The 27,342-nt window shown below is 41.3% G+C and overlaps 1 protein-coding gene across 2 annotated transcripts in view; it reads right to left on the bottom strand.

Moving 5' to 3' along the window:
* Positions 1-2,737: 2,737 nt before the first annotated feature.
* Positions 2,738-27,342, bottom strand: part of HPGD (15-hydroxyprostaglandin dehydrogenase) — a 42,050-nt gene continuing 17,445 nt past the window's right edge. For both annotated transcript variants that reach the window (XM_058192471.1, XM_058192472.1), the window contains exons 4-7: positions 25,967-26,063; positions 10,862-10,938; positions 9,510-9,673; positions 2,738-3,268 (exon numbers count right to left, since the gene is read on the bottom strand). In XM_058192471.1, the coding sequence (XP_058048454.1) occupies positions 3,151-3,268; positions 9,510-9,673; positions 10,862-10,938; positions 25,967-26,063 (456 nt within the window). In that variant the 3' untranslated portion in view covers positions 2,738-3,150. The remainder of the gene's footprint in view (positions 3,269-9,509; positions 9,674-10,861; positions 10,939-25,966; positions 26,064-27,342) is intronic.

The following is a 27,342-nucleotide window of genomic DNA, read 5'->3' as shown; positions in this document are numbered from 1 at the left end:
CTCAAGGCTTAGCAGGTTAGGTGATGGTTTGGATATCAGGCAGGCATTTGCATGTTGATGCAGGTCCATGGAAGCAACTCCCTTAATCAGTGGAATAAATATATAAACAATTAGTTCCTCACCCCTCTATGGCCACCTAAACGTTTCTCATATTTGGCAGCCTTCCAGTCATCTAGAAGATTTCTTGGTGTCTGCCTATGTTGTCTTTCATTGGATTCTTCAGCCAAGGTGTTAAAATAATAAAGATGTAACACAGCAGTATATGTATAAGAGAGAAAGAGACAATCTACAAGTTTTTTAAAGGACTTGTTTACAAACAAATGGTGCCCTGTATCTCAGCAGCCACCAATGCTTCTGGCTCTGCGAATTGGCGGCTGTAGCAGGAGGTAAGAGTGGATGGTTTCACATTGTATATGCATCTGATTCTATTTATTTTTTTATTTTATTTATTTTGTCAAGCATATATAACATAACTTATAAAAGTAATCTCTACTGTTTCTTTAACTAAGTCTCCATTTATCCAGGCCATGTCAATTCTTGACCATGATCTTTGGGGATTAGAATAGAAGGTGAATTTTATTTATTTTATTTATTTGTCAATCATATATAAGATAACAGGTAAAAGTATAAACATAATTTGAATACATGAAAATGATAGGAGTGAAAAGGAACATTAGGACAGGGACAGTAGGCACGCTGGTGTGCTTATGCACGCCCCTTATAGTCCTCTTAGGAACGGGGTGAGGTCAACAGTAGACAGTCTAAGGTTAAGTTTTGGGGGTTTAAGGAAGAAACTAGTGAGTCAATGCATTTCAGGCATTGATCACTCTGTTACTGAAGTCATATTTTCTGCAATCGAGTTTGGAGCAGTTTACCTTGAGTTTGTAACTATTGTTTGCTCATGTATTGTTGTGGTTGAAGCTGAAATAATCATTGACAGGTAGAACATTGTGGCAGATAATTTTATGTACTACATTTAGGTCAGGCCAAAGTCAGCGTAGTTCTAAATTATCTAAGACCAAAATTTCAAGTCTGGCATAAGGTATTTTATTGCGGGTAGAATGGAGGAATCTTCTCGTGAAATATCTCTGGACTCTCTCAATTGTATTAATGTCCGATATGCAGGGTGGGTTCCAGACAGATAAGCTGTATTCGATAATTGATCTAGCAAATGTTTTTTATGCTCTAGTTAATAGTAAAATATTACCAGAGAAGAAGCTACACAAGATTAGGTTAACAACTCTTAATGCCTTTTTGGCAATATTGTTAGGGTTAGGGTTAGTGGGCTCTGGTGCTTAGATCTTTAGAAATGAGTACTCCAGGGTCCTTGACAGAATGAGGGTCATCTACAAGGTCAGGTCCATCTAATTTTTATTTTATGTTCTGATTTTTTTGCCAATGTGCAAGACAGATCATTTGTTGGTTGAGATTTGAAGTTGCCACTTGTTAGACCAATCTGACACATAGTCAAGGTCTTTTTGAAGGGTAGTTGCATTGTCAGTGGTGTTGAATAGTTTTACATCATCAACAAAGAGAACACAGTTGCTTTTATTATGATTGCAAAGGTCATTTATGTAAAGTATGAAGAGTGTTGGACCTAAAATGCTGCCTTGGGGAACACCGCTGTTAACAGGTACAGGTTTTGATAGAGCACTTCCTATTTTGATCACTTGTTGCCTATTTGACAGGAAGGCAGCTATCCATTTATGTAGGAGTCCAGAAATGCCATAGGATTTTAGTTTTAGAAGTAGTTTGTTGTGTACTACTGAATCAAAGGCTTTACAGAAGTCTATGTAAATTGCATCTATTGGTTTGCCCTGATCGAGATATGTAGTCCATATGTTTTTCCAGTGTTGTAGTTGTAGATTATAGGATATATTTTTTTCTAAAATCAAATTGTTTGTTGGAGAGTGAGTTGTTTGTTTCTAGGTGGAGGGTTAATGATTGATTCCATGACTTTGCAAGTGATGCAGCATAGATTGGTCTGTAATTTTCAACTAGGCTGGAGTCTCCCTTTTTGAAGATAGGGATGACTTTGGCTTGTGACTATTGGTTGGGCAGGGAGCTGGTACTGAAAGATTTTTCAAAAATTATGCTTAGAGGTTTTACTATTGCAGTGGAAACCTTTTTTAAGAAGTAGGCACATAGTCCATCAGGTCCAATAGATAGAGATGGTTTTAGACTGTGTAGTGCATTTTCAATGTTGTCTTCTTGTAAATTGATATGTATTAGATCATTGTAGTAATTGTAATTGTTTATAGTACGACTGGGAAATATTGGGTATGTGTTTTTGCTATTTACAAAGACTGAGCCAAATAATGTGCTAAACAGATTGGCTTTAACGGTTTCATCATTAGTCTTTATCATTTTGTCTTTATCATTTGGTGGAACTGGAAGTCAGCAAACGGGCTATTTCCGGCCTCCAAAGGGCCTCCGGGGGGTGGGGTGCCCTCCCCAGGCTCCTAGAGAAGCTCTGGAGCCTTGGGAGAAGAAAAAACGGGCCTTCCCCACCTCCCCACGCCCTCCGGAGGCAGGAAACAGCCTGTTTCCCTATTTCTGGTGGGCCCAGAAGGCCCAAAAATCAGCTGGAGCTGAGCTTGCATGCCCACCAATATGGGTCCGTGTGGCACATGTGGCATGCGTGCCATAGGTTCATCATCATGGGTATATACTGTTAAATAGGTCTGTAGAAGTGGTGAAAAAAGACTTGGCAAAATTCATTACAAAGATAAAATTATTTAATTTGAATGAAATCTTAAATATGCAATCTTATACTATGTAAATCAGATCCTGAAATTCTGTCATGTTGCTTGGATTCATTTATGAATAACACAGCGTATAATGTTACTTCTCTTACCTTAAATCTATAAAAACTCTAAATTACTTAAGCCATCGCTTACTTAACATCACATTTATAACTATACTTTTCATAATTAAAATTATATAGTATATTTTTACAGCATTTGAAATATTAATTAATGAAAATATAAGTAATTTCTTATATCAAAAATCCTTCACGTACTGGCAGAAGTTTTCTATTGAAATGAAGTATTAACATTATCAAGATTTTCTTCTAACGGTTTAGTATTTCTGAGTTTAGGGAAGGAAATATTATGAACTATTCCAGGAAAAAATAGTAAGGCTTATTTTCTATGGCGTTGTACAATATTCATGAAAATTAATTCCTTGCTTTGTAATCTTCATAATTTCTCCATTTAATGAATCATCTTCTAGGATTTTTATCAGTCCTTCAGCAATTAGTGATGGGCTACAAATAAATTCATATGACACAAATTAGATAAGGCTGACTATAAATATTAGAAATCATTTCATATTTCCTAAACTATTAAAAGGGAAAAGAAACAAATTTCTGTCTTTGCAAGGATAAATATACTTGAGGACCAGTCAGTTAAATAATGGTGTGATCTAAGATTTTTATTCATTTTCCTATCATAATGATAAAAAAGCAGATATTTTATATGACAAATCATATAGTACTTTTAACACTGGATAAAATATTCTGATATTTGTCTCTGGGATCTTTATATAACAAATCATATAGTACTTTTAACACTGGATAAAATATTCTGATATTTGTCTCTGGGATCTTGCAACAGTTGAAATAAAAGTCTTAAGCTTTTATTAAGCTTATACATATCTCACTCATTCATCTGAAACTATTACAGGTAATCAGTCCTCAACTTACAACCATTTATTTAGTGACCATTCAAAGTTACAACAGCACTGGAAATGTGAATAATGTCCATTTTTCACACTTAACAACCATTGCAGCATCCCATGATCTATGTGATCAAAAATTGGAAGTTTGGTAACTGGTTCATATTTATGATGGTTGCATTGCCCTGGGTCACATGATCCCCTTTTGCAACCTTCTGACAAGCAAAATCAATGGGGAAGCCAGATTCACTTAGCAACTGTGCTACTAATTTAACAACTGCAGTGATTCATTTAACAACTGTGGCAACAAAAGTCGTAAAATGGGGCAAAACTCACTTCACAAACGTCTTGCTTAGCAACAGAAATGTTGCACTCAATTTTGGTTGTAAGTCAAGGACTACCTCTGCGGCCTCTGACCCGGCGCAGATCCCAACCGGCTCCTTGGTTCTCCGAGGAGCTGAGGGGGATGAAACGCCGGAGAAGACGCCTAGAGAGTTCTTGGAGGTCCAGCCGTTCAGAGGCTGATCGGACACTAGTTAGATCCTATACTAGGACCTACCTAGTGGCATTGAGGGAAGCGAGGCGTTGCTACGCCTCCTCCCTCATTGCGTCGGCAGATAACCGCCCAGCTGCCCTGTTTCGGGTGACCCGCTCCCTCCTTCACCAGGGGGAGCGGGATGACCCGTTGCAGGGACGTGCTGAGGAGTTTAACGGTTATCTATACGATAAAATCGTTCAGCTTCGAGACGGTCTGGACCAGAATTGTGGCGATTCGGACGGGACGGCTGAGGGCGGTCTTGGTGATATTGTCTGGGATGAGTTTGACCCTGTGGCTCCGAGGACATGGACAGGTTGCTGGGTAGATTGAATGCCACCACGTGTTTATTGGACCTGCCCTCCTGGCTGGTGCTGGCCACTCAGGAGGTGACACGAGGCTGGCTCCAGGCTATTACGAGCGCTTCCTTGTTGGAGGGAGTCTTCCGCCGCCTTGAAAGAGGCGGTGGTGAGGCCCTCCTCAAGAAGCCTTCCTGACCCGCTGTTTTAGGTAATTATCGTCGTCTCCAACCCGCTCATGGCGAAGGTTGTAGAGAGTATGGTGGCATATCAGTTTCTGCACCTGGAGGAAACTGTCTATCTAGACCTGCTCCAGTCCGGCTTCCGCCCGTTACAGCACTGAGACGCCTTTGGTCGCGTTGGTGGATGATCTCTGGAGGGCCAGGGATAGGGGTTGTTCCTCTGCGCTGGTCCTATTAGACCTCTCAGCGGCTTTCGATACCATCGACCATGGTATCCTGCTGCGCCGGTTGGAGGGATTGGGAGTGGGAGGCACCGCTTATCGGTGGGTCTCCTTCTATCTCTCCGACCGTCGCAGACGGTGTTGACGGGGGGCAGAGGTCACCGCGCGCCTCACTTGTGGGTGCCGCAGGGCCGATTCTCTCGCCTTCTGTTCAACATCTATATGAAGCCGCTGGGTGAGATCATCAGTGGCTTCGTGTGAGGTACCAGCTGTACGCTGATGACACCCAGCTGTACTTTTCCACACCGGCCACCCCAATGAAGCTATCAAGTGCTGTCCCGGTGTTTGGAAGCCGACGGGTCTGGATGGGGAGAAACAGGCTCAAGCTCAATCCTCCAAGACGGAGTGGCTGTGGATGCCGGCATCCCGGTACAGTCAGCTGAGTCCACGGCTGACTGTTGGGAGCGAGTCATTGGCCCCGATGGAGAGGGTGCGCAACTTGGGCTGCCTCCTGATGAACGGCTGTCTTTGAGGACCACCTGACGGCCGCCTCCAGGAGAGCTTTCCACCAGGTTCGCCTGGTGCGCCAGTTGCGCCTTTCTAGACCGGGATGCCTTGTGCACAGTCACCACGCCTTGTGACGCCTCGCCTGGATTACTGCAATGCTCTCTACATGGGGCTCCCTTGAGGGGCATCCGGAGGCTTCAGTTAGTCCAGAATGCAGCCGCGCTGGTGATAGAGGGAGCCCTCGTGGCTCCCGTGACACCTATCCTGCGCAGGCTGCACTGGCTACCTGTGGCCTTCCGGTGCGCTTCAAGGTGTTGGTGAACGCCTTCAAAGCGCCCATGGCATAGGGCCGGCTATTTACGGGACCGCCTGCTGCTACCGGATACCTCTCACCGACCCGTGCGCTCTCACAGAGAGGGACTCCTCAGGGTGCCGCGGCCGCGACAGTGCCGCCTGGCGACGCCCAGGGGAAGGGCCTTCTCGGGGGGGGCTCCCGCCCTCTGGAACGAACTCCCCCCAGGACTCCGTCAACTTCCGGACCTCCGAACCTTTCGTCGCGAGCTTAAAACTCACTTATTCATCTGCGCTGGACTGGGTTAGTTTTAAATTTATGGGTTTTTTAATGGGTTTTTATTCTAAATTTTAATCTTGGCCAATTCAATAAGTTTTTTAACTGTATTTTAATTGTATTTATTGTATCATTGTGTATTTTAATTGGCTGTGAACCGCCCTGAGTCCTTCGGGAGAAGGGCGTATAAAAATTTAAATAATAAATAAAATAATAAATAAATAAATAAAATCCTATTGAAGGTGTTGTAGAGACTAGATGATATTGGATACACCAGAAAACTTGTGACTATTTTAGGCTTTCAACTTTTTCCATCTGAACATGTTTTTATAATATGCTTTGTGGACTTTAATAGTGATATGCTTTGTGGATTTCCTAACTTTAGCTAAACTTGCAAACTACAAGCTTGTTATATAAAGTAACCTTGTGATAAACAATGTTGCACTCAATTTTGGTTGTAAGTCAAGGACTACCTCTGCGGCTCTGACCCGCGCAGATCCCAACCGCCCTTGGTTCTCCGAGGAGCTGAGGGGATGAAACGCCGGAGAAGACGCCTAGAGAGTTCTTGGAGGTCCAGCCGTTCAGAGGCTGATCGGACACTAGTTAGATCCTATACTAGGACCTACCTAGTGGCATTGAGGGAAGCGAGGCGTTGCTACGCCTCCTCCCTCATTGCGTCGGCAGATAACCGCCCAGCTGCCCTGTTTCGGGTGACCCGCTCCCTCCTTCACCAGGGGGAGCGGGATGACCCGTTGCAGGGACGTGCTGAGGAGTTTAACGGTTATCTATACGATAAAATCGTTCAGCTTCGAGACGGTCTGGACCAGAATTGTGGCGATTCGGACGGGACGGCTGAGGGCGGTCTTGGTGATATTGTCTGGGATGAATTTGACCCTGTGGCTCCCGAGGACATGGACAGGTTGCTGGGTAGATTGAATGCCACCACGTGTTTACTGGACCCGTGCCCCTCCTGGCTGGTGCTGGCCACTCAGGAGGTGACACGAGGCTGGCTCCAGGCTATTACGAGCGCTTCCTTGTTGGAGGGAGTCTTTCCGGCCGCCTTGAAAGAGGCGGTGGTGAGGCCCCTCCTCAAGCCTTCCCTGGACCCGGCTGTTTTAGGTAATTATCGTCCGGTCTCAACCCGCTTGGCGAAGGTTGTAGAAATATGGTGGCATATCAGTTTCCCCTGCACCTGGAGGAAACTGTCTATCTAGACCTGCTCCAGTCCGGCTTCCGGCCCGGTTACAGCACTGAGACGGCTTTGGTCGCGTTGGTGGATGATCTCTGGAGGGCCAGGGATAGGGGTTGTTCCTCTGCCCTGGTCCTATTAGACCTCTCAGCGGCTTTCGATACCATCGACCATGGTATCCTGCTGCGCGGTTGGAGGATTGGGAGTGGGAGGCACCGTTTATCGGTGGTTCTCCTCCTATCTCTCCGACCGGTCGCAGACGGTGTTGACAGGGGCAGAGGTCGGCCCCGCGGCGCCTCACTTGTGGGTGCCGCAGGGTCGATTCTCTCGCCTTCTGTTCAACATCTATATGAAGCCGCTGGGTGAGATCATCAGTGGCTTCGTGTGAGGTACCAGCTGTACGCTGATGACACCCAGCTGTACTTTTCACACGGGCCACCCCAATGAAGCTATCGGTGCTGTCCCGGTGTTTGGAAGCCGACGGGTCTGGATGGGGAGAAACAGGCTCAAGCTCAATCCCTCCAAGACGGAGTGGCTGTGGATGCCGGCATCCCGGTACAGTCAGCTGAGTCCACGGCTGACTGTTGGGAGCGAGTCATTGGCCCCGATGGAGAGGGTGCGCAAGGCGTTCTCCTGGATGAGCGGCTGTCTTTTGAGGACCACCTGACGGCCGCCTCCAGGAGAGCTTTCCACCAGGTTCGCCTGGTGCGCCAGTTGCGCCTTTCTAGACCGGGATGCCTTGTGCACAGTCACTCACGCCCTTGTGACGCCTCGCCTGGATTACTGCAATGCTCTCTACATGGGGCTCCCTTGAGGGGCATCCGGAGGCTTCAGTTAGTCCAGAATGCAGCTGCGCGGGTGATAGAGGGAGCCCTCGTGGCTCCCGGTGACACCTATCCTGCGCAGGCTGCACTGGCTACCTGTGGCCTTCCGGTGCGCTTCAAGGTGTTGGTGAACGCCTTCAAAGCGCCCATGGCATAGGGCCGGGCTATTTACGGGACCGCCTGCTGCTACCGGATACCTCTCACCGACCCGTGCGCTCTACCAGGGAGGGACTCCTCAGGGTGCCGCCGGCGCGCCAGTGTCGCCTGGCGACGCCCAGGGGAAGGGCCTTCTCTGTGGGGGCTCCCGCCCTCTGGAACGAACTCCCCCCAGGACTCCGTCAACTTCCGGACCTCCGAACCTTTCGTCGCGAGCTTAAAACTCACTTATTCATCTGCGCTGGACTGGGTTAGTTTTAAATTTATGGGTTTTTTAATGGGTTTTTATTCTAAATTTTAATCTTGGCCAATTCAATAAGTTTTTTAACTGTATTTTAATTGTATTTATTGTATCATTGTGTATTTTAATTGGCTGTGAACCGCCCTGAGTCCTTCGGGAGAAGGGCGGTATAAAAATTTAAATAATAAATAAAATAATAAATAAATAAATAAAATCCTATTGAAGGTGTTGTAGAGACTAGATGATATTGGATACACCAGAAAACTTGTGACTATTTTAGGCTTTCAACTTTTTCCATCTGAACATGTTTTTATAATATGCTTTGTGGACTTTAATAGTGATATGCTTTGTGGATTTCCTAACTTTAGCTAAACTTGCAAACTACAAGCTTGTTATATAAAGTAACCTTGTGATAAACAATCTTACATTGCTTAATATGTATTGTTTGCTCCTTGGACTATTATAGCTATTGAAGGAACTGTAAGGGTGATGCTAAGTATATTATTTTTAAGGATTTGTCAAAGCTATACCTCCCATATATATAACCTGTTATGTATGAGCGTCTGAAGTTGCAATCACTTAATCTAATCTTCAATTTAAAGATGTATTCCAAGTTTAAATTCCATATATCTATTAATTTCTTCTTATTCTTTTTAAAACCATGATACTTTCAAATGAAGTATCTGAAAAAGTGAAAAACACCATTTGAACCAAGGACATTCCAAGAAAAAGCTAGTGTAGAAAATACAACAGTTGAGCTCACACAAAATACTAAACTAAATAAACAAACAAAATATATATGCTTGGTTCAGATCTTATGGACTATGATTTAATAACTGGCAGGTGAATGCAAAGCCCTTTTGTTAAGCTCTGATCTATATTCTATATTATCCCAGGTGCTGATTTAGTTGCTTTAAAAAAACCCTGTCATGCATGTAATTACTTTGAGACAGTCAAGCAGAAGTATAAAATAAAAATTTCCTTTGAATCAATGTAGGTAGCCTGAAACCAGATGGACATGTCCACATAGTTTTCTTGACAGCACTACGGAAGTATATAATTTTCACTGAACTACAGACATTAAGTAGAACTGCATAATTTTTACTCACTCCAAAATGCCATAGAACTCCATTTTATCTTTGATTTCTTCTTTGAATGAATAATATAAACCCATATATTCTTCCTGGAAAGCGGTGTGAAGAATTGGTGTGTTGACAAAACCAGGACAGATAGCATTTATTCGTACACCATAATTTTTTGCTGTAGCAGCCAGCTGCAAAACAGGAAACTACATTATGTACTATTATTGAGATATGGTAAGAAAACATTCTTTATATAGAAAAAAAATCAGATTCTGTCTCTGGCATCTTTAATTCAAAGGAACATTAAACAAACATGTAGGAAACTATGCTGAGCACAGTAGGAAATATCAGAAGAATAAATAATCTTATATAAAATACAAAACAGTTCCTAAATTTATATTGTCTACTGAATTTACAAATACAGTTTCATTCAACCAAATAACATAATATTTTTTATCATTTATATTTTTGTGCTGTTACCATGTAGTGTTTTAGTCACTCCTGATTCTTTTGATCTAAAGGACTTCATCTCTCCAGGAGTTTCTATCAGTAACTGTTTCTAAGCTCATATTTCTGTCATCAATGATTATATAGAACCACATAGACTTTTGTGGCCTTTTCCCAATTGCCTTCTATTTTTACAAGCATAATGTGAATGTAATGCAATTTCCATTGAGCATTCACTTTACCTTTACTGTATGCATATAAAATAGGTAAAACTTAGCTTCATTATTCCAGTAAGCAGTCTAATCATCACATACTGAAGATTTGTTTTCTTTGTGATCCAAGGCATCAGCTTTTCTTTTTTCATTCTTTCTAAGGATCCATCTTTCACAACCACATATTACAACCAGGAAACCATGACCTTTGTTGTCAGCTGGATGTCCTTTAATATTTTGTTCAGTACTTTCACAATCTTTCTTCTAAACAATACACGTCTCTTTATTTCATAGCTACAGTAATTGTACTTGTAAATGTTTAGCCTAGCAAAATAAACACTGTTACAGTTATCTCTTTTTACCTATTTGCAATGGACTATTGCACCAGCACTGATTGTTGACATACTATAATCCTACATTTGGTGGAATTCTACTGTTCTTTATGTTTTTGCACTTTATTTTTTATTTATATGCTGTCATGTACACACACAAAACTATCATTTGTGAGTTATGTTCCTGCTAAAGGAAAAGCTTTTCTTAACATTGATTTTATTTTAATGAGAACCTCAGTAAATCTTCAATTAACCAAATCTGAATTGTGTGTGTGTGTGTGTGTGTGTGTGTGTGTGTGATTGTGTGTGTGTGTATTTGTGAAGGAAATGGAAATATGGGGTTTATCAAGAAGAGAGCAAGACCTTTTTTTCCACTAGTTATACTCACAGCCACTGAACGTGTAAATCCAATTACTCCATGCTTTGAAGCAGAATACACTGGTTGGTATGCAACCGGCCATAGCCCTTCAGTGGTAAAAAGAAAATCAGAAATTTAAAAAGAACTTTAATGTAACTATTTGGAAAAAAATGAAGAAAACTGTAAAACTACATGGTTTCTTTATATTATTCCATGAATCAACAATAGTTAGGCGTTAAAAGAAAGGATTTAAAAATGGTTCGTTTTTATTAAAGCTAGCATTCTTTGAATTCGATCTCAAAAATGTGTTGGAACATGAAAGTGATAATTGTTTGCAATATTTTAAAATAGACGGATCTTTACCAGTGCCTTTTGGACACTGAATCTGAATCTTAAACTCTACAGCCATTTTGACTACCACTCAAAAAAGCAATTATGAAGAACATTTCAAAAATGTATCATTCATGTGAAAAGAAGTAGAGGAGAAACGTAGCTCTAATGCTATGATTGTACTTTTATTTCACAATAATTATTTTTCCAAAAATTCATTTATAGATACTTTAGATATACACATGACAGTGTTTTCTGCAAATTGTCTATAGATAATTGTCTATAGATATCTCTCCGATCGGTCGCAGACGGTGTTGACAGGGGGGCAGAGGTCGGCTCCGAGGCACCTCACTTGTGGGGTGCCGCAGGGGTCGATCCTCTCGCCCCTTCTGTTCAACATCTATATGAAGCCGCTGGGTGAGATCATCAGTGGCTTCGGTGTGTGGTACCAGCTGTACGCTGATGACACCCAGCTGTACTTTTCCACACCGGGCCACCCCAACGAAGCTATCGAAGTGTTGTCCTGGTGCTTGGAGGCCGTACGGGTCTGGATGGGGAGAAACAGGCTCAAGCTCAATCCCTCCAAGACAGAGTGGCTGTGGATGCCGGCATCTCGGTACAGTCAGCTGAGTCCTCAGCTGACTGTTGGGGGCGAGTCATTGGCCCCGATGGAAGGGGTGCACAACCTGGGCGTCCTCCTGGATGAACGGCTGTCTTTTGAAGATCACTTGACGGCCGTCTCCAGGAGAGCTTTTTACCAGGTTCGCCTGGTGCGCCAGTTGCGCCCCTTTCTAGACCGGGATGCCCTATGCATGGTCACTCACGCCCTCGTGACGTCTCGCCTGGATTACTGCAACGCTCTCTACATGGGGCTCCCCTTGAAGGGCATCCGGAGGCTGCAGTTAGTTCAGAATGCGGCTGCGCTGGTTATAGAGGGAGCCCTCGTGGCTCCTGTGATGACACCAATCCCGCGCAGGCTGCACTGGCTACCTGTGGCCTTCCGGTGCGCTTCAAGGTTTTGGTAACCACCTTCAAAGCGCCCATGGCATAGGGCCGGGTTATTTACGGGACCGCCTACTGCTACCGGATACCTCTCACCGACCCGTGCGCCTCACAGAGAGGGACTCTCAGGGTGCCGTCAGCTAGACAGTGTCGCCTGGCGACGCCCAGGAAGGGCCTTCTGTGGGGGCTCCCACCCTCTGGAACGAACTCCCCCCAGGACTCCGTCAACTTCCGGACCTCCGGACCTTCCGTCGCGAGCTCAAGACACACTTATTCATCTGTGCAGGACTGGCATAGATTTTAAATTTTATAGGGGTTTTAAATTGGTCTTAATATTTATATTTCTAGTTTTAATAATTTGGGCATTAGAATAAGTTTTTTAATGTTTATTTTAAATTGTATATAAGTGTTTTATATGCCTGTGAACCGCCCTGAGTCCTTCGGGAGATAGGGCGGTATATAAATATGAATAATAAATAAATAAATAAATAAATAAATAAAGATATATAACTTTAACTGATTAATTTGTAAAAAACAGCCCTAACATGTCAATGAGTAGAAGAATAATATTACAATATAAAAGCAATCACATTAATGTTAACTTTGTAGGATGTGAAATCACAGAAGTAGAAAGAAATAGAATAGGTGAAGTAATGAAAAAGAAAATACTTCCTCTCTATGTAGATTTTCCCCACCATAGCAATCCACAATGTAAATTTACACAGCTGGGAAGCATGTTTTGCTGCCTTGATCTAGAAGTATGGACAATTTTAAATCAATAGATGTTAGATAAGAGCTTCCTGCTTTTCCTTGTAAAATATGTCCTGAATTAGTCTGATCCCAGCTACATCTGTACAAAACCTCTCCCCATTCCTAAGAGGTCTGTAAGGGGCGTGCATAAGAGCACCAGCGTGCTTACCGTTCCTGTCCTAATGTTCCCTTTGATTGTATCCAATTCGTATGGTTATTTCATGCTTATACTTATATATACTGTTGTGTTTGATAAATAAATAAATAAATAAATAAATAAATAAATAAATAAATAAATAAATAAAATGCACTTTATAAGCTTTGATCCTGTTGATATATTCCCCCTGTCCATCATTAAATAGAAAATCATTGGTTCATTGAAAATAAAATAAAAACTGTTTCAAATTATAATAAGACCAACTTTTCATTAATTAAACAAAATTAGAGTAAAATTTTTATTTCTAATGATGGGTTTGTAATATATGCATTGGATATAATGAGGAATATTGTCATTTTTCTCTTTCTCAGATCTCCCTCTTTGACACATGCAATATAGAAGAGAGCTATCACTTTATACCTTTTCCTTTTTTTAAAAAAATACTTTTTTTATTTTAGAGGATTTAAACATAAAACATACACGCCTTCTTTATATCAGCTTCGTATCAGTAATCCTCTATTATTTACATTTTCCCCTCTCGTTTTCTTTAATTATACTTATCTTTTTGTCCATTATTCCTTATTTCTATATATATATTCCATCATACCTGTCATTCTAACGATACATTTTCTTTCATGCAATACATTTTTTTTTGGTGACCTTTTCCCCTTTTTCTAATTGTACTTGCTCTGCAGCACATTATATTACAATATGGAAGGCCCTACTCTGAACATTATCTCAAAGACTATTGCCCTATACACTGTAAGCCGCCCTGAGTCTTCGGAGAAGGGCGGGGTATAAATGTAAACAAAAAAAATAAAAAAAAATGGGACTTTGGCCTTAATAGGAAATATGCTTAAGCTAAATTTTCTATGCTATGCTATGCTATACTACGCTACGCTATGCTATGCTAGCTTTACTATTGTCCATCTTTTCACAATGGCAAAATCAAAAAGATTTACATAAAGAAAGGAAGGTTTAACAAAAATGCAAGGGTCTGAGGAATTTCAGGACTCAGGTTAAGTTTGCTCATAATTCATTGTCAATATAATTAAAACCTGTTGAGTTCAAGGAAATCTTATTATATTAAGCAACAGAGAGAACCTAGACTCTTCATAAAATGAAACAAAAGTGACAGGTTATTCTGGAAACTGATGTCATAATCCAGTACGTTTATTCCAAATGTTCAACTTTCATTCTAGATCTGATGCTTCTTAATAATCTCATTAATCTGTAATTTCTCTCAGGGTTGTCTAACAGTATATCCTCTCCTTAAAACAATCCAAGATGCCCACAATACTGGAATCAGGGAGCAAGTAGCTAATTCTAGACTTACTCTGAAGGAAAACAAAGAATGAAGTCTTACAGAGCCTTCAGGCTCAGCACCCAATAATAGTTTTCTTTTCTTTTAAAGCTTTTGGCAAAAACCTGAGCAATAAAATCTATTTATCTGACTAGAAAAAGGGTTATTATTTTCCAATGTTTAAATACGTTTTATTGATTATCAATATTTCTGAATATTTTCTCCAAACTTTATGATCAGAAGTTATTTTAATTTATATTAAATTAAAATAAAAATATTATTATTATTATTATTATTATTATTATTATTATTATTATTATTATTATTATTATTATTATATTACTTAATAGCAAAAAGGGTTTCAGAAAAATCATAGTACAATTGACCATTATTTAATACTTACATCATTGCAACAGAATGTTCGTCCTAAAACAGAGGTCTCTAAACTTGACAGCTTTAAGACTGGTAGACTTCAACTTCAGCACTTGTGGCTGAGGAATTCTGGGAGTTGAAGACCACAAGACTTAAAGTTGCCAAGTTTGGAGACCCCTGTCCTAAAAGAACATTTCTTTGATACAATAAATAGTTTACTCAGTTGGTAGATAGGTTATAGGAAAGGTATACAAACATTTGTGGCTACCTTGTGAAGTTTTCATTAGTAATCCACTCCAAAATATCAACAAAGTGATAACTGGCCATCAGTCTCTTTTTAAAAAAATAAAAGACTTCTATGAGACTATTTATAGATAGCATTCTGTTTTTTCCTAAATAAACTATATGCTATTTCTGTTCTCTACTATTTAATAGTTATAGATTCATGACTTTGATGTATGCTGGTTATAAGTTTATTTTTGAGGGGAACTTAAAGTTTAAAAACAATGCTGATCAGAATGTCAAACCACTCAAGTACAGAAACTCAGGGTATTAACTAGGGAAGAACAAAAGTGATGGTATTTGGTAGCAGAAATATTAAGCAGAAATAGATTATTCAAGTTTGACTTCCCTGAAGTTTCTGGATTTTACTTTCTGTAAGTCTTTACCCTAGAAGACACACATTTGGAAATGGCTAGTGAACAGTGAATCATCTTAAAAAGTTATCTTTGAAGAAAGGAGAATTGGGAAAAATAATTCTAGTCCTTTTTCAGGCCATTTATTTTGCTTGACTTGATTGTTATTTTCATCTATAATTGCTTGACTAAACCATATCCTGTTCACTTCTCTGTGGCTGGTATTATTAGTTTTTTTGTATTTATGTACAGTTTTCCTTTCATAGTATAACTTCCCTTGTTTACTTAAACTGCAAATAATAATGTTTAATGGTCACACATTCTCAAGTTTTAAATAATACCTCATTCAAAAGTCAGGAAACATAATGATAAAAAATAAGGTTTTTCAGCCCTCTTTGCACTTCATATCCTAATGCAGAATCGTATTAATGTATACTCAAAATAATACCATTGACCTCAACAGAATTTATTGCAGGTGTATGGATATTAGTTTGCAGGTTTCTAACTGTACGTCAGGAAGACCACACAGGAAACATAACCAAGTAAGCTAATTGTACTTCATTGTAAAGCTACTGTACATTAATAGAATCTTGCAAATTGGAAACTACAAGTTTCTCACTGGCTCGTTTACAGGAAGAGTCCCTTCTGATCACATTTTCCTGCCCATTTTGCAGCTGTGGGTTATTGCTGTCTCTTATCTGACTGTTCCATATCCAGCATGTCTTACAACCCATCTCCTGAGGTGTTTCACATTACCATTACAGTCTATGTGAATGTCAGGAAATCTCATCACTCAAATGGAAATTTGTGCATAATTTGGATAAAAATGAAAGCTCTTTATAATAGTATTCTTTTATTAAACTGTATATTCTGCTGTCACTATCACTAAAAGATTATAAATTTATGAAACAAAGCATATATAACAATTAGGCAGCTATGAGATTTTATAATTTGGATATGGAAAACTGTAGAAAATTTTTGATGTTTAATTTTACATTATTTTTATTATATGAACCTATATAGATATGCATTGGTGCGTACACACACACACACACACACACACACATAAAATGTAGGTCTTGGCGTATTTGGGTCTTTTCCCGTGTAAGCAAAGAACGAAGCCGTAAGCACCAGCCTGAAGATGACGAGTGAGACCTCGTCGAAACATCGCCAAGATACTCTCAACCTTAGACGGAAAAAGACCCGAATACGCCAAGTCCTATATACTTATACCTGTGAAAACCTACAAATATATATACGTATGTATGTATGTATGTATGCAGGTTTTGGTATGTTCGGGTCTTTTCCCGTGTAAGGTTGAAAGTATTTAGGCAACGTTTCGATGAGGTCTCACTCATCATCTTCAGGCTGGAGTTTTTGGCTTTGTTCTTATGTGAGCAAAGTGTGGTTTTAACTGCTGTTTCTCTATAAATACTGGTGGGGGTGTTTTTTTTGAAATGATGGCCTAGCGGTTGCAAGCTGATTGGTTGGCTGTGTTGCTACATACTATACTATATATACTATATACTATATATACTATACAATATACTATATATAATATACTATATATATACCATACCGTACCGTACTATACCGTACTGTACCGTACCATACTATACCATACCATACTATACTATACTATGCTACTATTATATTTCATTTATGCCCCATTTATGAACCTTAATTCGTGCTAGAGATGGGGCAACTCGATGGAGCGTACCACTAATATATGAAATGGAGAAACTATTATTACGTAAACTTTAAGGGAAGATCCAACAAGTCCTCTTTATTTTAATTAACACTGAAAAACATTATTCAATGACAAATGGAAGCCAAAATAAGAGATCCATATAGCCTATAATATTCATGAGAAGTTGCTGACTTTTAGTTTTGTTACAGTTTTGTTTAGAACAGCAGTCTATATTATATAACAGAAAGTGTTCATATTTAGGTCATATTTACATTCTCATGCTGTGTAAGAAAACCTGGAGTGTCCTACAACCATATAAAATTAAACAGCAGACAGTTAATTATGCCTGAGAATCATAATCTACAGGTTATCATGGGATCAACAGGTTATAGTTTAATTTGTTATATTCTATTCAACATGGGCATTTGTAATTAAAGTGATTGCTAGAAGAGAGCTCACTAGGGACCTTTTGTCCAGCATTAAAATGGCTCAACCAAATGGTAAAAACATGTTTCTGCTAAAGCTATAAGCTACAAAGCACAAGGAACAATTTATCAACAGAAAAATTAGGGGTCTCTTGTGGATCTATATTTACATAGAAGTTGTAGTGTTCTAGAAACTGTTACATCTTATGCATTAATTCCAAAAGTCCAGTGCAAATATAAACTTGATTTACAAATTTTAGCTACATTTGTAAACAGTTTCTACCTAATACTTACAGGTGGGGGAGGGAAATTATTATTATGAATAAGTCAGTGGTTCGCACCACCTCGGGAGAACCGGTTGTTAACTTTCTGAGCCGTTTAGCAAACTGGTTGTTGGAAGAAATTATTAGGGCACAGAACCGGTTGTTAAATTACTTGAATCCCACCACTGGAATAAGTTAATTTCTGATGTACAGTATATATTTTAACTCACTGATTGACAATATATTTTATGTACTTCAGATGGATAATCTGAACCGCAAATCACCTGAACATACTCAGCATTTTCAGAGATTCCATGCACCTCAAAGGGTTTAGGACTAGGATACCCGTGTCTCCATTAAAAAAATTGGATTTAGCTATTTCATTTTTCCCCTATGTTTTTTAAATTATTAATGGTATAACCTTAAGAGAAACGTTAGATGAGACCTTTCTTAGGCTCTAGATAACTTCACACAGGAGGGAACTGTTCAGCAATTTCAATGTTAAAAGTAATACAGATTTAAAATTTACAAATTTAATGGAAGGAAGTGCAGATGGCAAAAGTTCATTAGATTTGTTTGAGGCAGCTTTGATTAATTTTGATAAAGTCCTCTGCATTGCCTAGTTAATTATTAACTAGCAGTTCCAATAGTGAAAGCAAAGAAACAAAAATTGCCATAATAATGTGCTTTTAAATGTGCTTTAATCTTTGATTATCAGTTTCTAGACAGTAGTCATGCAAAAATACAGCTTCTTCCTTTGATTGTTGTAACTTTTTTGAGTAGGCTACACTAGACAGGCCAAGTGAAGCAGCATAATCATATTATCTCTCCTCAATTTTAATTCTGAAATTTTGTTGGGCTTTCACCTTGTCCAGGTTGTATGCACTACCCTCCAGAATTCCACATTCCTTTTCAGCAGCGATTATGCCCATTGGAGATGACTGTAGGAATCCCTCAGCCTCATGTTCCTTTGTGACTCTTTCTACAGGGGAACATATAGATCTCATTTTGAAGAACTATCCTGGTAGAGAACACAAGGCTTAACTTTCACTGCTTCTGTCCAACAGGACCCTGACATATATTTCCCACTTTTGCCTGATTTTGTGCTATCATTTCAGTTTATGAATGAAGTTTAGTACAAATGTTGGTGATTGTCACTTTATTATTGTTCATTTTATTTTATTTTATGTATTTTATTGCATCTTATGTCTACTTTCTAGTTTTGTTAATTATAGGTTTATATATTTTTATTGTAGTGTTTACTGGCTTAAATATTATAAAGGTTTTTGATTGGAATTTATTGTTAAACATAGAGGGGGAAATTGCTTTAAAAGCAGTTTCAAAAGAATGCTTCTCTTAAAGCCTTATAAATCAATATTTTTTCCTTTGAAGCTCTGCATAAACCTAGTAATCAGAAAACTATATTTCCCCACTAAAATCTTTTAATGCTTTGAAATGTTCTACTGTTTCATATCTTTAATCTCATAATTAATGCTGTAACTTCTTCTTTACAAGCATATTTTCCATAATGATTATCTTTGGATATGCACAAGTAAGCTCTAACCAAAGTCAAGATTCAGAGAAACAACGAAGGACTAATAAATCAGAAAGAGATGCTTGGCCAAGAGCAAGAAAACGTTAATATTAACTGCTGCGGGAGAAGATAAGAGAACAAGATATACGCCATCAGAGGAATCATTTCACTTCAATGAGATTGGTTCACCCTACCATGCTGGCAGAAAATGCATGCTGAGGGTGTTGGTCAGGGCATTTTAGCCGGTGGGATCCAAGAGAAAAGCTTTTTCTGCCAAGCCTCCTGCCCTTTGGAACAGTATACATCCCTCTCCCCCCAAAGTGAGAACTACCCATCTACGTGAGGGTCTGAAGATCTGATTCTACCAATTGGTCTAAGGCCCCAACAGGGGTGCAACACTCTGGAAGTGCCTATTGGGTTAAGAAAAGCCTCCCATCTCTTCCAGTGTATTTGGTGCTCTCTTCCCCTCCCCATCTTTCAACTATAAATTATCATTATTATTACTTATTGTTTTAACATTTTAATGCTTATTATTTTTTAATGTTTTTAAGTTTCCCAGAGCTGCCTATAGATGAGATGAGCAACACACAAATCAAATCAAATCAGATCAATTCAAATCAAATCAAATCAAATCAAATCAAATCAAATCAAATCAAATCAAATCAAATCAAATCAAATCAAATCAAATCAAATCAAATCAAATCAATAAATGCAAAGTCACACAGTCTGAAATTCTGGGTGTGTAGACCAAATAATATTGTTTCTCCATTGTGTCGGGGAAGATCATCCAGATACGGGTAATATTCTGCTTCACTACTTGGAGACCGAGTTAATTTTCTTTGGCCATGCCTACTCTGCCCGGGTCCTCCCCAGTTCGACTTGGTCTTCCAACAAGTGAGACTGAGAAAAATGAGGCTCAGCTACTTCAATCAACTTAATGGAAATATTTTACCGAGCGAGGCTTGAAGATTGCAGAAAGCGATATTAGAGGTTACCAGTCACTGTACTACTCCCTACCGGCTTAAAATCAGCCGAGGTCCCTGCCGATCCTGCGCTTAGCAGAGGGGGCTTGTCCTTTAATGGGCTACCCCTGGCATACTCTGCGAAGGCAGAGTGGGATTCAGTCCCTGCTGGTATCATCCAGGCATACTGATGACGGCAAGCGTGTGAGTGCATTTAAGAGCCACGGCAGGAGTGCTCACAGCGAGCCAGTCTGCACTGTAATCCACTGAATTACAGTAGATAGTGGTTGAGGAGAATGGCGCCATTACCGCCACTGCAGGAGTGCTCTTTGAGAGCCAGACCGCCCCTTTCCACTGACAGAAGTGACAACAGCACTCGGCTCCCTGCAGCCACGACGGAGGACCTTCCTTTCAGCTTCATGAGCAGGGGAGAGTTCAACCTTTTTAGCCATGGCAGGAGTGCTCTATTTGAGCCAGTCTGCCTAATTCTGCCACTTCAGTGGCGTCGATGCTTGGCGATTTAATGGCCATGGCAGGAGCGCTCTATTCGAGGCGGTCTGCCTATTCCACCACCTCAGTGGCGTCGCCGATCAGCTACTGCATGGCCGCGGCAGGAGCGCTCTATTCAAGCCGGTCTGCCTATTTCTGCCACCTCAGTGGTGTCGACGCTCAGCGATTTAGCAGCCATGGCAGGAGTGCTCTCATGAGCCAGTCTGCCCAACCATACAGGTAATGAGCCCGGGACGTATCGCAAAAGTGACTGGATCGTTTGTTTAGGAGGGCTGTGATCTTCCAAGTGTTACAGGAAGTTACTGCGCTAACGTGCCATTGCAGCCTTAATCGCTGAGCTCCCCTTCGACAAGGACAAGGACAAATGTCTTTGGAGTCACAAAAATTTGACAGCCGAGGCTGAAAGGCCCCCTTGAGTGAGTCCCTAAGCACTTCACAGGCTGACTTCACCGCTCCAACAGAAGTGGTAGGAGAGCTTTTAGAGCCGATCTGCCTATTAAAAGTGGGGATGGATCCACAGCGCCAACGCCATTTCGGCAATGGTAGGGGAGCCCCTTGAGCCAGTCTCATTTCAGGTGGTGCTTTCCACAGGGCAACATCACCGTGGAGCTTATTGGGCTAATTTGAGTTATTTAGCCATCACTGTTACAGCGTTGCAGGGGAGCTTCCTTCAACCAATTTGTCAGGTATGGCAGAAGCGGGATGGTTGGATTTAAACCGAATTTCCCTCCAAGACAGGAAAACGGTGGGAATATTGTCGCCCTTTTTCTTAACGGTGACGTATGCAACACCTCGTCAGATATGGGGCCAGTTCTACACGTCATTTTGACGGTTATTATGGCACATTCCCACTCTTTGGGAACTTTTTAGACATTAGCGCCTATTCCATACCTGCTTATTAAATCCAGCCATTAACAGGGCAGCGATCGCTAATAGCGGCAGATTCAATTTCCTTTAGCTACTGTTGTGACCCAGGTTCCTGGACCCGGACTCCTGGACTCGGATGATTCAGAAAGTGAGGGAGAAGACCTGGCAAGCCCTGCTTCTCTTGAGCCCTTTCCCTCCCTGGCACCCATTCAAAGGGAGGAGGAGGGGCCGGCAAGACCTGATTCCCTGGAGCCTTCTTCTGATTTGGCAACGCCCCAAGAACACTTTTGGAGTGATGCAAGGCTGCGCAGGCGTGACTGGCGTGCGCAGCAGAAGCAGTGTTGGGGGAAAGCCAAGTCATAATTGTCATGCAGTGACATCTGCAGAGACTATAAATAGGAGGCGGGACTTCCTGGTTTTTTGTCTTGGACAAAGCAATGAATTGGCGCGGGCAAACTGTCTCAATGGAGGGAAGAATATATTCGTGAGTAATTCTGGCCTTATCTATAATTTCCTCGTTATCTCCAGAAACTTGGCAGGCCCGTGGGTAGACGTGGCCAGGACATATATCTATGTAAATAAAAGGAGAAAAGAAGGCCTCTGACTGACTCTTTGCTGGGAGTATTGGGGGGAGGGAAACAGAACAGCTACCTCCTTGAGGTCATAACTTCCTGTGGGCATTCTGCCCGGCATACTTAGAGCCCTAGTGATCTCAAGCAGTGTTTCTGCCTCCAGCCAAGTTGGTATTGACCTCGAGCATGGGTTGCCGAAGAATACAAGGGACATTTGCATAGAATTCAATAAAAATAATAAATAAATAAATAAATAAATTTTAAAAAAAGACTGATAGATGGACCTGACATGGTGATCAGGGATAGTTCTAAGAGCACTCTCCCATCCATGGCGTTTGGTTTTCCTTATCGTGCAGGGTATTTTACCTGTGGACACCTGGCCTTTATCGCATCTGAATTTCGGCAGCAGACCTTCATTAAATTATGGGGGACATTATGTTCCCTTAGGCTGCAAAGCAGTTATCGGGTCTCACATCAGGAACCTGACTTCTATAGGAGGTCACACTTTGTGCGCACCTGCCCAGCCAAAATGAGGGCCTCCTTTCAGGGAAACGCAACGCCTGGTCTGTAGCTGCCTTATGACATTATACCCTCACTTATTTATGGGTTGGCTCGATGGATCAGATCAGTTACTGGACAGTTTATGGACGGCCTAACTATTTAACTCATAGGCTGGACATTGAGCTTGTCAATTGGACGGAACGCCTGTTTGGTGGTTGAATACCTGGTACAGGTCTCCTGCCTGGGCTGGGGGTTTGACTAGATGACCTCCCAGGTCCATTTACTGTTAAGAACAATGTGGATCAGGACCATTTGACCTCTCGAGTCAGTCGTTGTTGTCATATACAGATCTAGTCTCTATAGGGCCTGACTTCCTCTGGCCTAGACACTAAACCAGCCATCCTGGCAGATATACAAGAGCCCTTTCAATCACTGTGTGTGGTGGGCCATTGGCCATCGCATGACCTTTTAACTACATTTTAGTTTTGTAGTAGCAGACCACACCAGTGGTGACTCCAGTCAGTCTGGCATGATAACAGAGGACACACTCCACGAAAGAAGGGCTCAACCGCAATTACATCACAGGGGCAGGTAAGGCCATGTTCCTCTGGACCACAGGGTCCATCCAGCCACTCGCACTGTCACGCACAGGTGAGCTAGTTATACATGCCCCTCGGCCTTATTGTTTAGCCTCATGGCAGAGGTTCTACTCCTGGTATTACCCTTCCATTCCCTGGCCAGATCCGCCTTCTACGGGCGACGTATCCATATGATGGAGAGTTCCTGACCTACTGGTCTTTTTTATCAGTGTATGGCTGCCTTGCCCCATGATATATTCAGTCGTTCTATATGGCTGCTTGTCTGGCATCGATACTGCTTGCATTAGGCCCATTTCCATTGTATATCCGGGAAGGACCATTACTCTCCGATAATCCCACGGCCGGCTCTTGCTGGAAAGGGGGGTAAGTGATAGTTGGCCTGGCAGCCCTTGACAGGAGGAATTCTCCGCCTCTGAGGAGAAGGTACTTGACATCCTGGTGTTAACCTTCATGGCTGCACAGATTAATTGCCTGGCAAGCCTGTCCTTCCTCTTGGCAGACCGATGTTGAAATTGATCTGTCCCTTAATGTGGTAGATTCGTCGGAACCAAGGGGCCTCAGTCTTTCAGTTAGTACTAGGCTTATATGCTGCCATGGCATTCGGCAAATGCTTGCACCACTTGCCTGATGGGGGAGGTGGTTCCAGTGGTTTGGGACCGTATACGGCACAATTAGTCACCCTATTCAGGGTCCCTAAATTCCAGGGGTTGGAGTGTGCCTCTACTCTCTCCAGTTTAGTTTAGAGGTCCCAGTGCCCTTCTATGAATAACACTTCAGGCACTGGCAGGTTATTGGTGTCCTGGCAGCTCCCTAGTTGTCCACAGTGTCGGGGACAAGGTCATCCACCCTACTCCTTCACTTTAATGTGTGCAGGACAGGTCACTGAGAACAGATCAACATGGGTGGTTTGGCTGATCTCACCTGCGACAGAGACGTGACTAGGTTTATAACCTGGAAACTTTTGGTTTCTACCTTGTCAGCTTTAATCCTTTCCTCTGCAGCTCCCAATGAGTTCACTTCATCATTTTACATTGAAACAGTAGAAATGAGGTTCTTCAATTGTGAACAATCCAGGCTTCGGTCCTTTACCTTCCCCGCCCAGTTGCTATGGGGAGTAACATAGCTTTGATTCCGTAGTCAAGTCAGAACATAACCTTAAAGACTGACTTAGGTTACACTGCTATTGGAATCATCTAACAATTATATACTAGCACAAGGTATTTGTTCTGGTCTTGTAATTTAGGAGCCAATGTGACTACCTAGGATGTACATACTGTGGTTCCGTGGCCTTACCCTTGCTAGACTTGACAGAGGGTCTTGGTTTCCATTCCCTTGGGGTCTCTAGTGGCCCACTTTTCGGGGGTACAATGACATTCCCATATTGACCAGCTGTAGGGCTTACCAGTCATTCTAATCCCACCTCCGCGGGGGTGGTGTGGTGGTTTCCCGGGTTAATACAGCTGTGACCCTAGGGCCTGGACCATGCCTTCCAAGGCTGGCTCTCGACTTAATTGGCTGGTTAGACATCGCCATCACAGATGGTCATCCCATGTCTCGACATGTCCAGAGGGCTTTAACTCTTGTAGAGCCCTTGGGCCTCAGAACTTCCACAGTCCCAGGATGGTCCTTTCAATCTCCATTGTCCCATTCCCTAGGAGGTGTCTGGATCCTGATAACAGTTTTCCTTTGACCCCTGCATCACCCTGGTCTACTTGGGCTCCACTGTTCTGGTGTATGATGAAACAAACAAAACCTTACTTACCAAGAACATCTAAATTATATTAAAGTAACCAAACTAACCTTACATGCCCCACGGCATGTCACAACTTCTAGGGGCTATGCAAGGGGAGGCAGTCGTGGCGACGCTTTCATGAGATTCTACTCCTGCTAATTGGCTATTAGTGCCTCACTCCATCGCCAAGAGCCCACGGGATGCCTGATCCATTCGTGGTATAGGGCTTGTACTGCCCACCTGTACATCTGGATCCTGGGAGGTGCAGTTCCCTTTGGGGTGTTTTCAAACATTCCGCCCTTAGAGGGCTGTCTGGTACACAGGTAACAGGGCTTTCGAATTTGGCCTCACAGGCCCATGGTTTCCTTTCCAGCTTTGGCATGGCTTCCTAAGTCGGAAAGGGATACGGTTCGTCTTTGGCACGGCAGAAGAGCTTCGCCTTCTGTTCAGTGTCTTCCCACCGTACAGACTTCAGGTAGTTTTACACACACACCTCGTTCCGGAAACGGTTGCAGCACCGAGTGACTGTTGATTCCGGCGATACCTATGGATAACCGGTTCCTCATTTCGGGCCAAAGAAAATTAACTCGGTCTCCAAGTATGAAGCAGAGTATTACCCGTATCTGGATGATCTTCCCCAAACCCTGAGAAGGAGCATATCAGGTAAGACCAATGCCCGTTTTCCACCTTTGATAATTTCACAAATAAAGGCCAGCTAAATGCATAATGGATGGTTATGGAACTTACCAGTCTACTTAAACTATATTAGAAAAAGCATCAGAAAAGAAAGGGGGCCCTCCAAATCTTAATTATTGCAGGTTTTAATGCTGCTGTAGATGATTGCAATGGTTTGGATGTAGATTTTACATTGTGTTTGGGAATTAAATTTTAACTCATGCCCTTAAAAATAAGGTATAAAGTATATTTTTACCTGCTAATGATGCGGTATTAATAATAGCCCCTCCACTTCCACCATTTTCAATTTTCATGTACTCTAGTCCAATATATGTTCCTCTAATCACTGAAATCTGATATAGAAAATACAAATGAATTATCAAGTATATTTCATTCTTATAGCTGTTTTTTAAAATAATGTTTCACTGTGCATCTTGAATAATTTTAAGAACGGTTTTCCAATGCTTCTTTCCTCTTATGTGACCCGTTTAATATTATTTCTTATTCTATGCGGAATCTTTTTTTTGATCTCCTTCCAATTTTGTAATATATATTTCTTTTTAATATATATGTGATTCTGAGTGTTCTTTGATTGCTTAATAGATGCCAGAGGCATTTTTTATAACTGCCAGTTAGCTACACCTTTCAAACTGCCAAGGCACTTGTAGCTATCATGTAGAAGTTTCAAGCTTTTTATCAATTTCCCCCATGTCCCCACACTATCTGTTACCACATGTTATTCTTTCATTTAAAGCAATAGTTCCTTGTGATAAGCAACTAAAATAGTCTTGAAGACTATTATCACTTTTATGGTATAATTTTTGTTTCAGTCAAAACTGAATGGTTTCATGATTGGGAGATCACACATAAAAAAAAATATATCAACAGGTGGACATGCAGCTAAAACCAAGCATGTATTGAGGAAGTTATTTTGAAAGTGTCAGAGATTCAATGTATCACATTTTGTATATTATTCTAGGAATTAATTATTTAATCTATCATACTTTTTATTCCCTCTGCTGACATTCCTGAGCTAGTAGCATAATGACTATTTCTGGGCCAGTTTGTTCTTAACAATAGACATGGAAGAACTCTTTGTAGTTAGTCATCAAACAGTATAATACTCTCTCATCAATCATTTTGGATGGATTGGATAATCCTTCTGATGCAATTATAATTTGTCATAATAAATAACAATAGCAATAATAAGCAAGCAAAAGGAAGTATGTATTGGGAGGAGCAGACCTATATAAGTCAACTGTCAGCACTGGAAATAATTAACCTGAAAATGAATATCTTTTAAAAATGAAATTGTCTTTGTGGGACAACAGTCTAGTCCAACCCCCCACTCAAACAGGAGACCCTGCACCATTTCTGACAGATGGCAGTCCAGTCTCTTCTTGAAAGCTTCCAGTGATGACACTCTCACAACCTCTGAATGCAAGCTGTTCCATTGGTTGACTGTTCTCACTCTCAGAAAATTTATCCTTAATTTGCATCCATTATTCCTTGTCTGGCATTCAGGTGCTTTGGAAAATAGCTTGATCCCCTCCTCTCTGTGATAGCTCCATAAATATTGGAACACTGCTATCATGTCTCCCCTGGTCCTTGTCTTCACTAGACATGCCATGC

This window comes from Ahaetulla prasina, chromosome 8, assembly GCF_028640845.1.
Source record: "Ahaetulla prasina isolate Xishuangbanna chromosome 8, ASM2864084v1, whole genome shotgun sequence".
In the NCBI taxonomy this organism is placed as follows: domain Eukaryota; kingdom Metazoa; phylum Chordata; class Lepidosauria; order Squamata; family Colubridae; genus Ahaetulla; species Ahaetulla prasina.
Note: the sequence above shows the minus strand (reverse complement) of the source record. Positions and strands in the feature narration are given on the sequence as shown.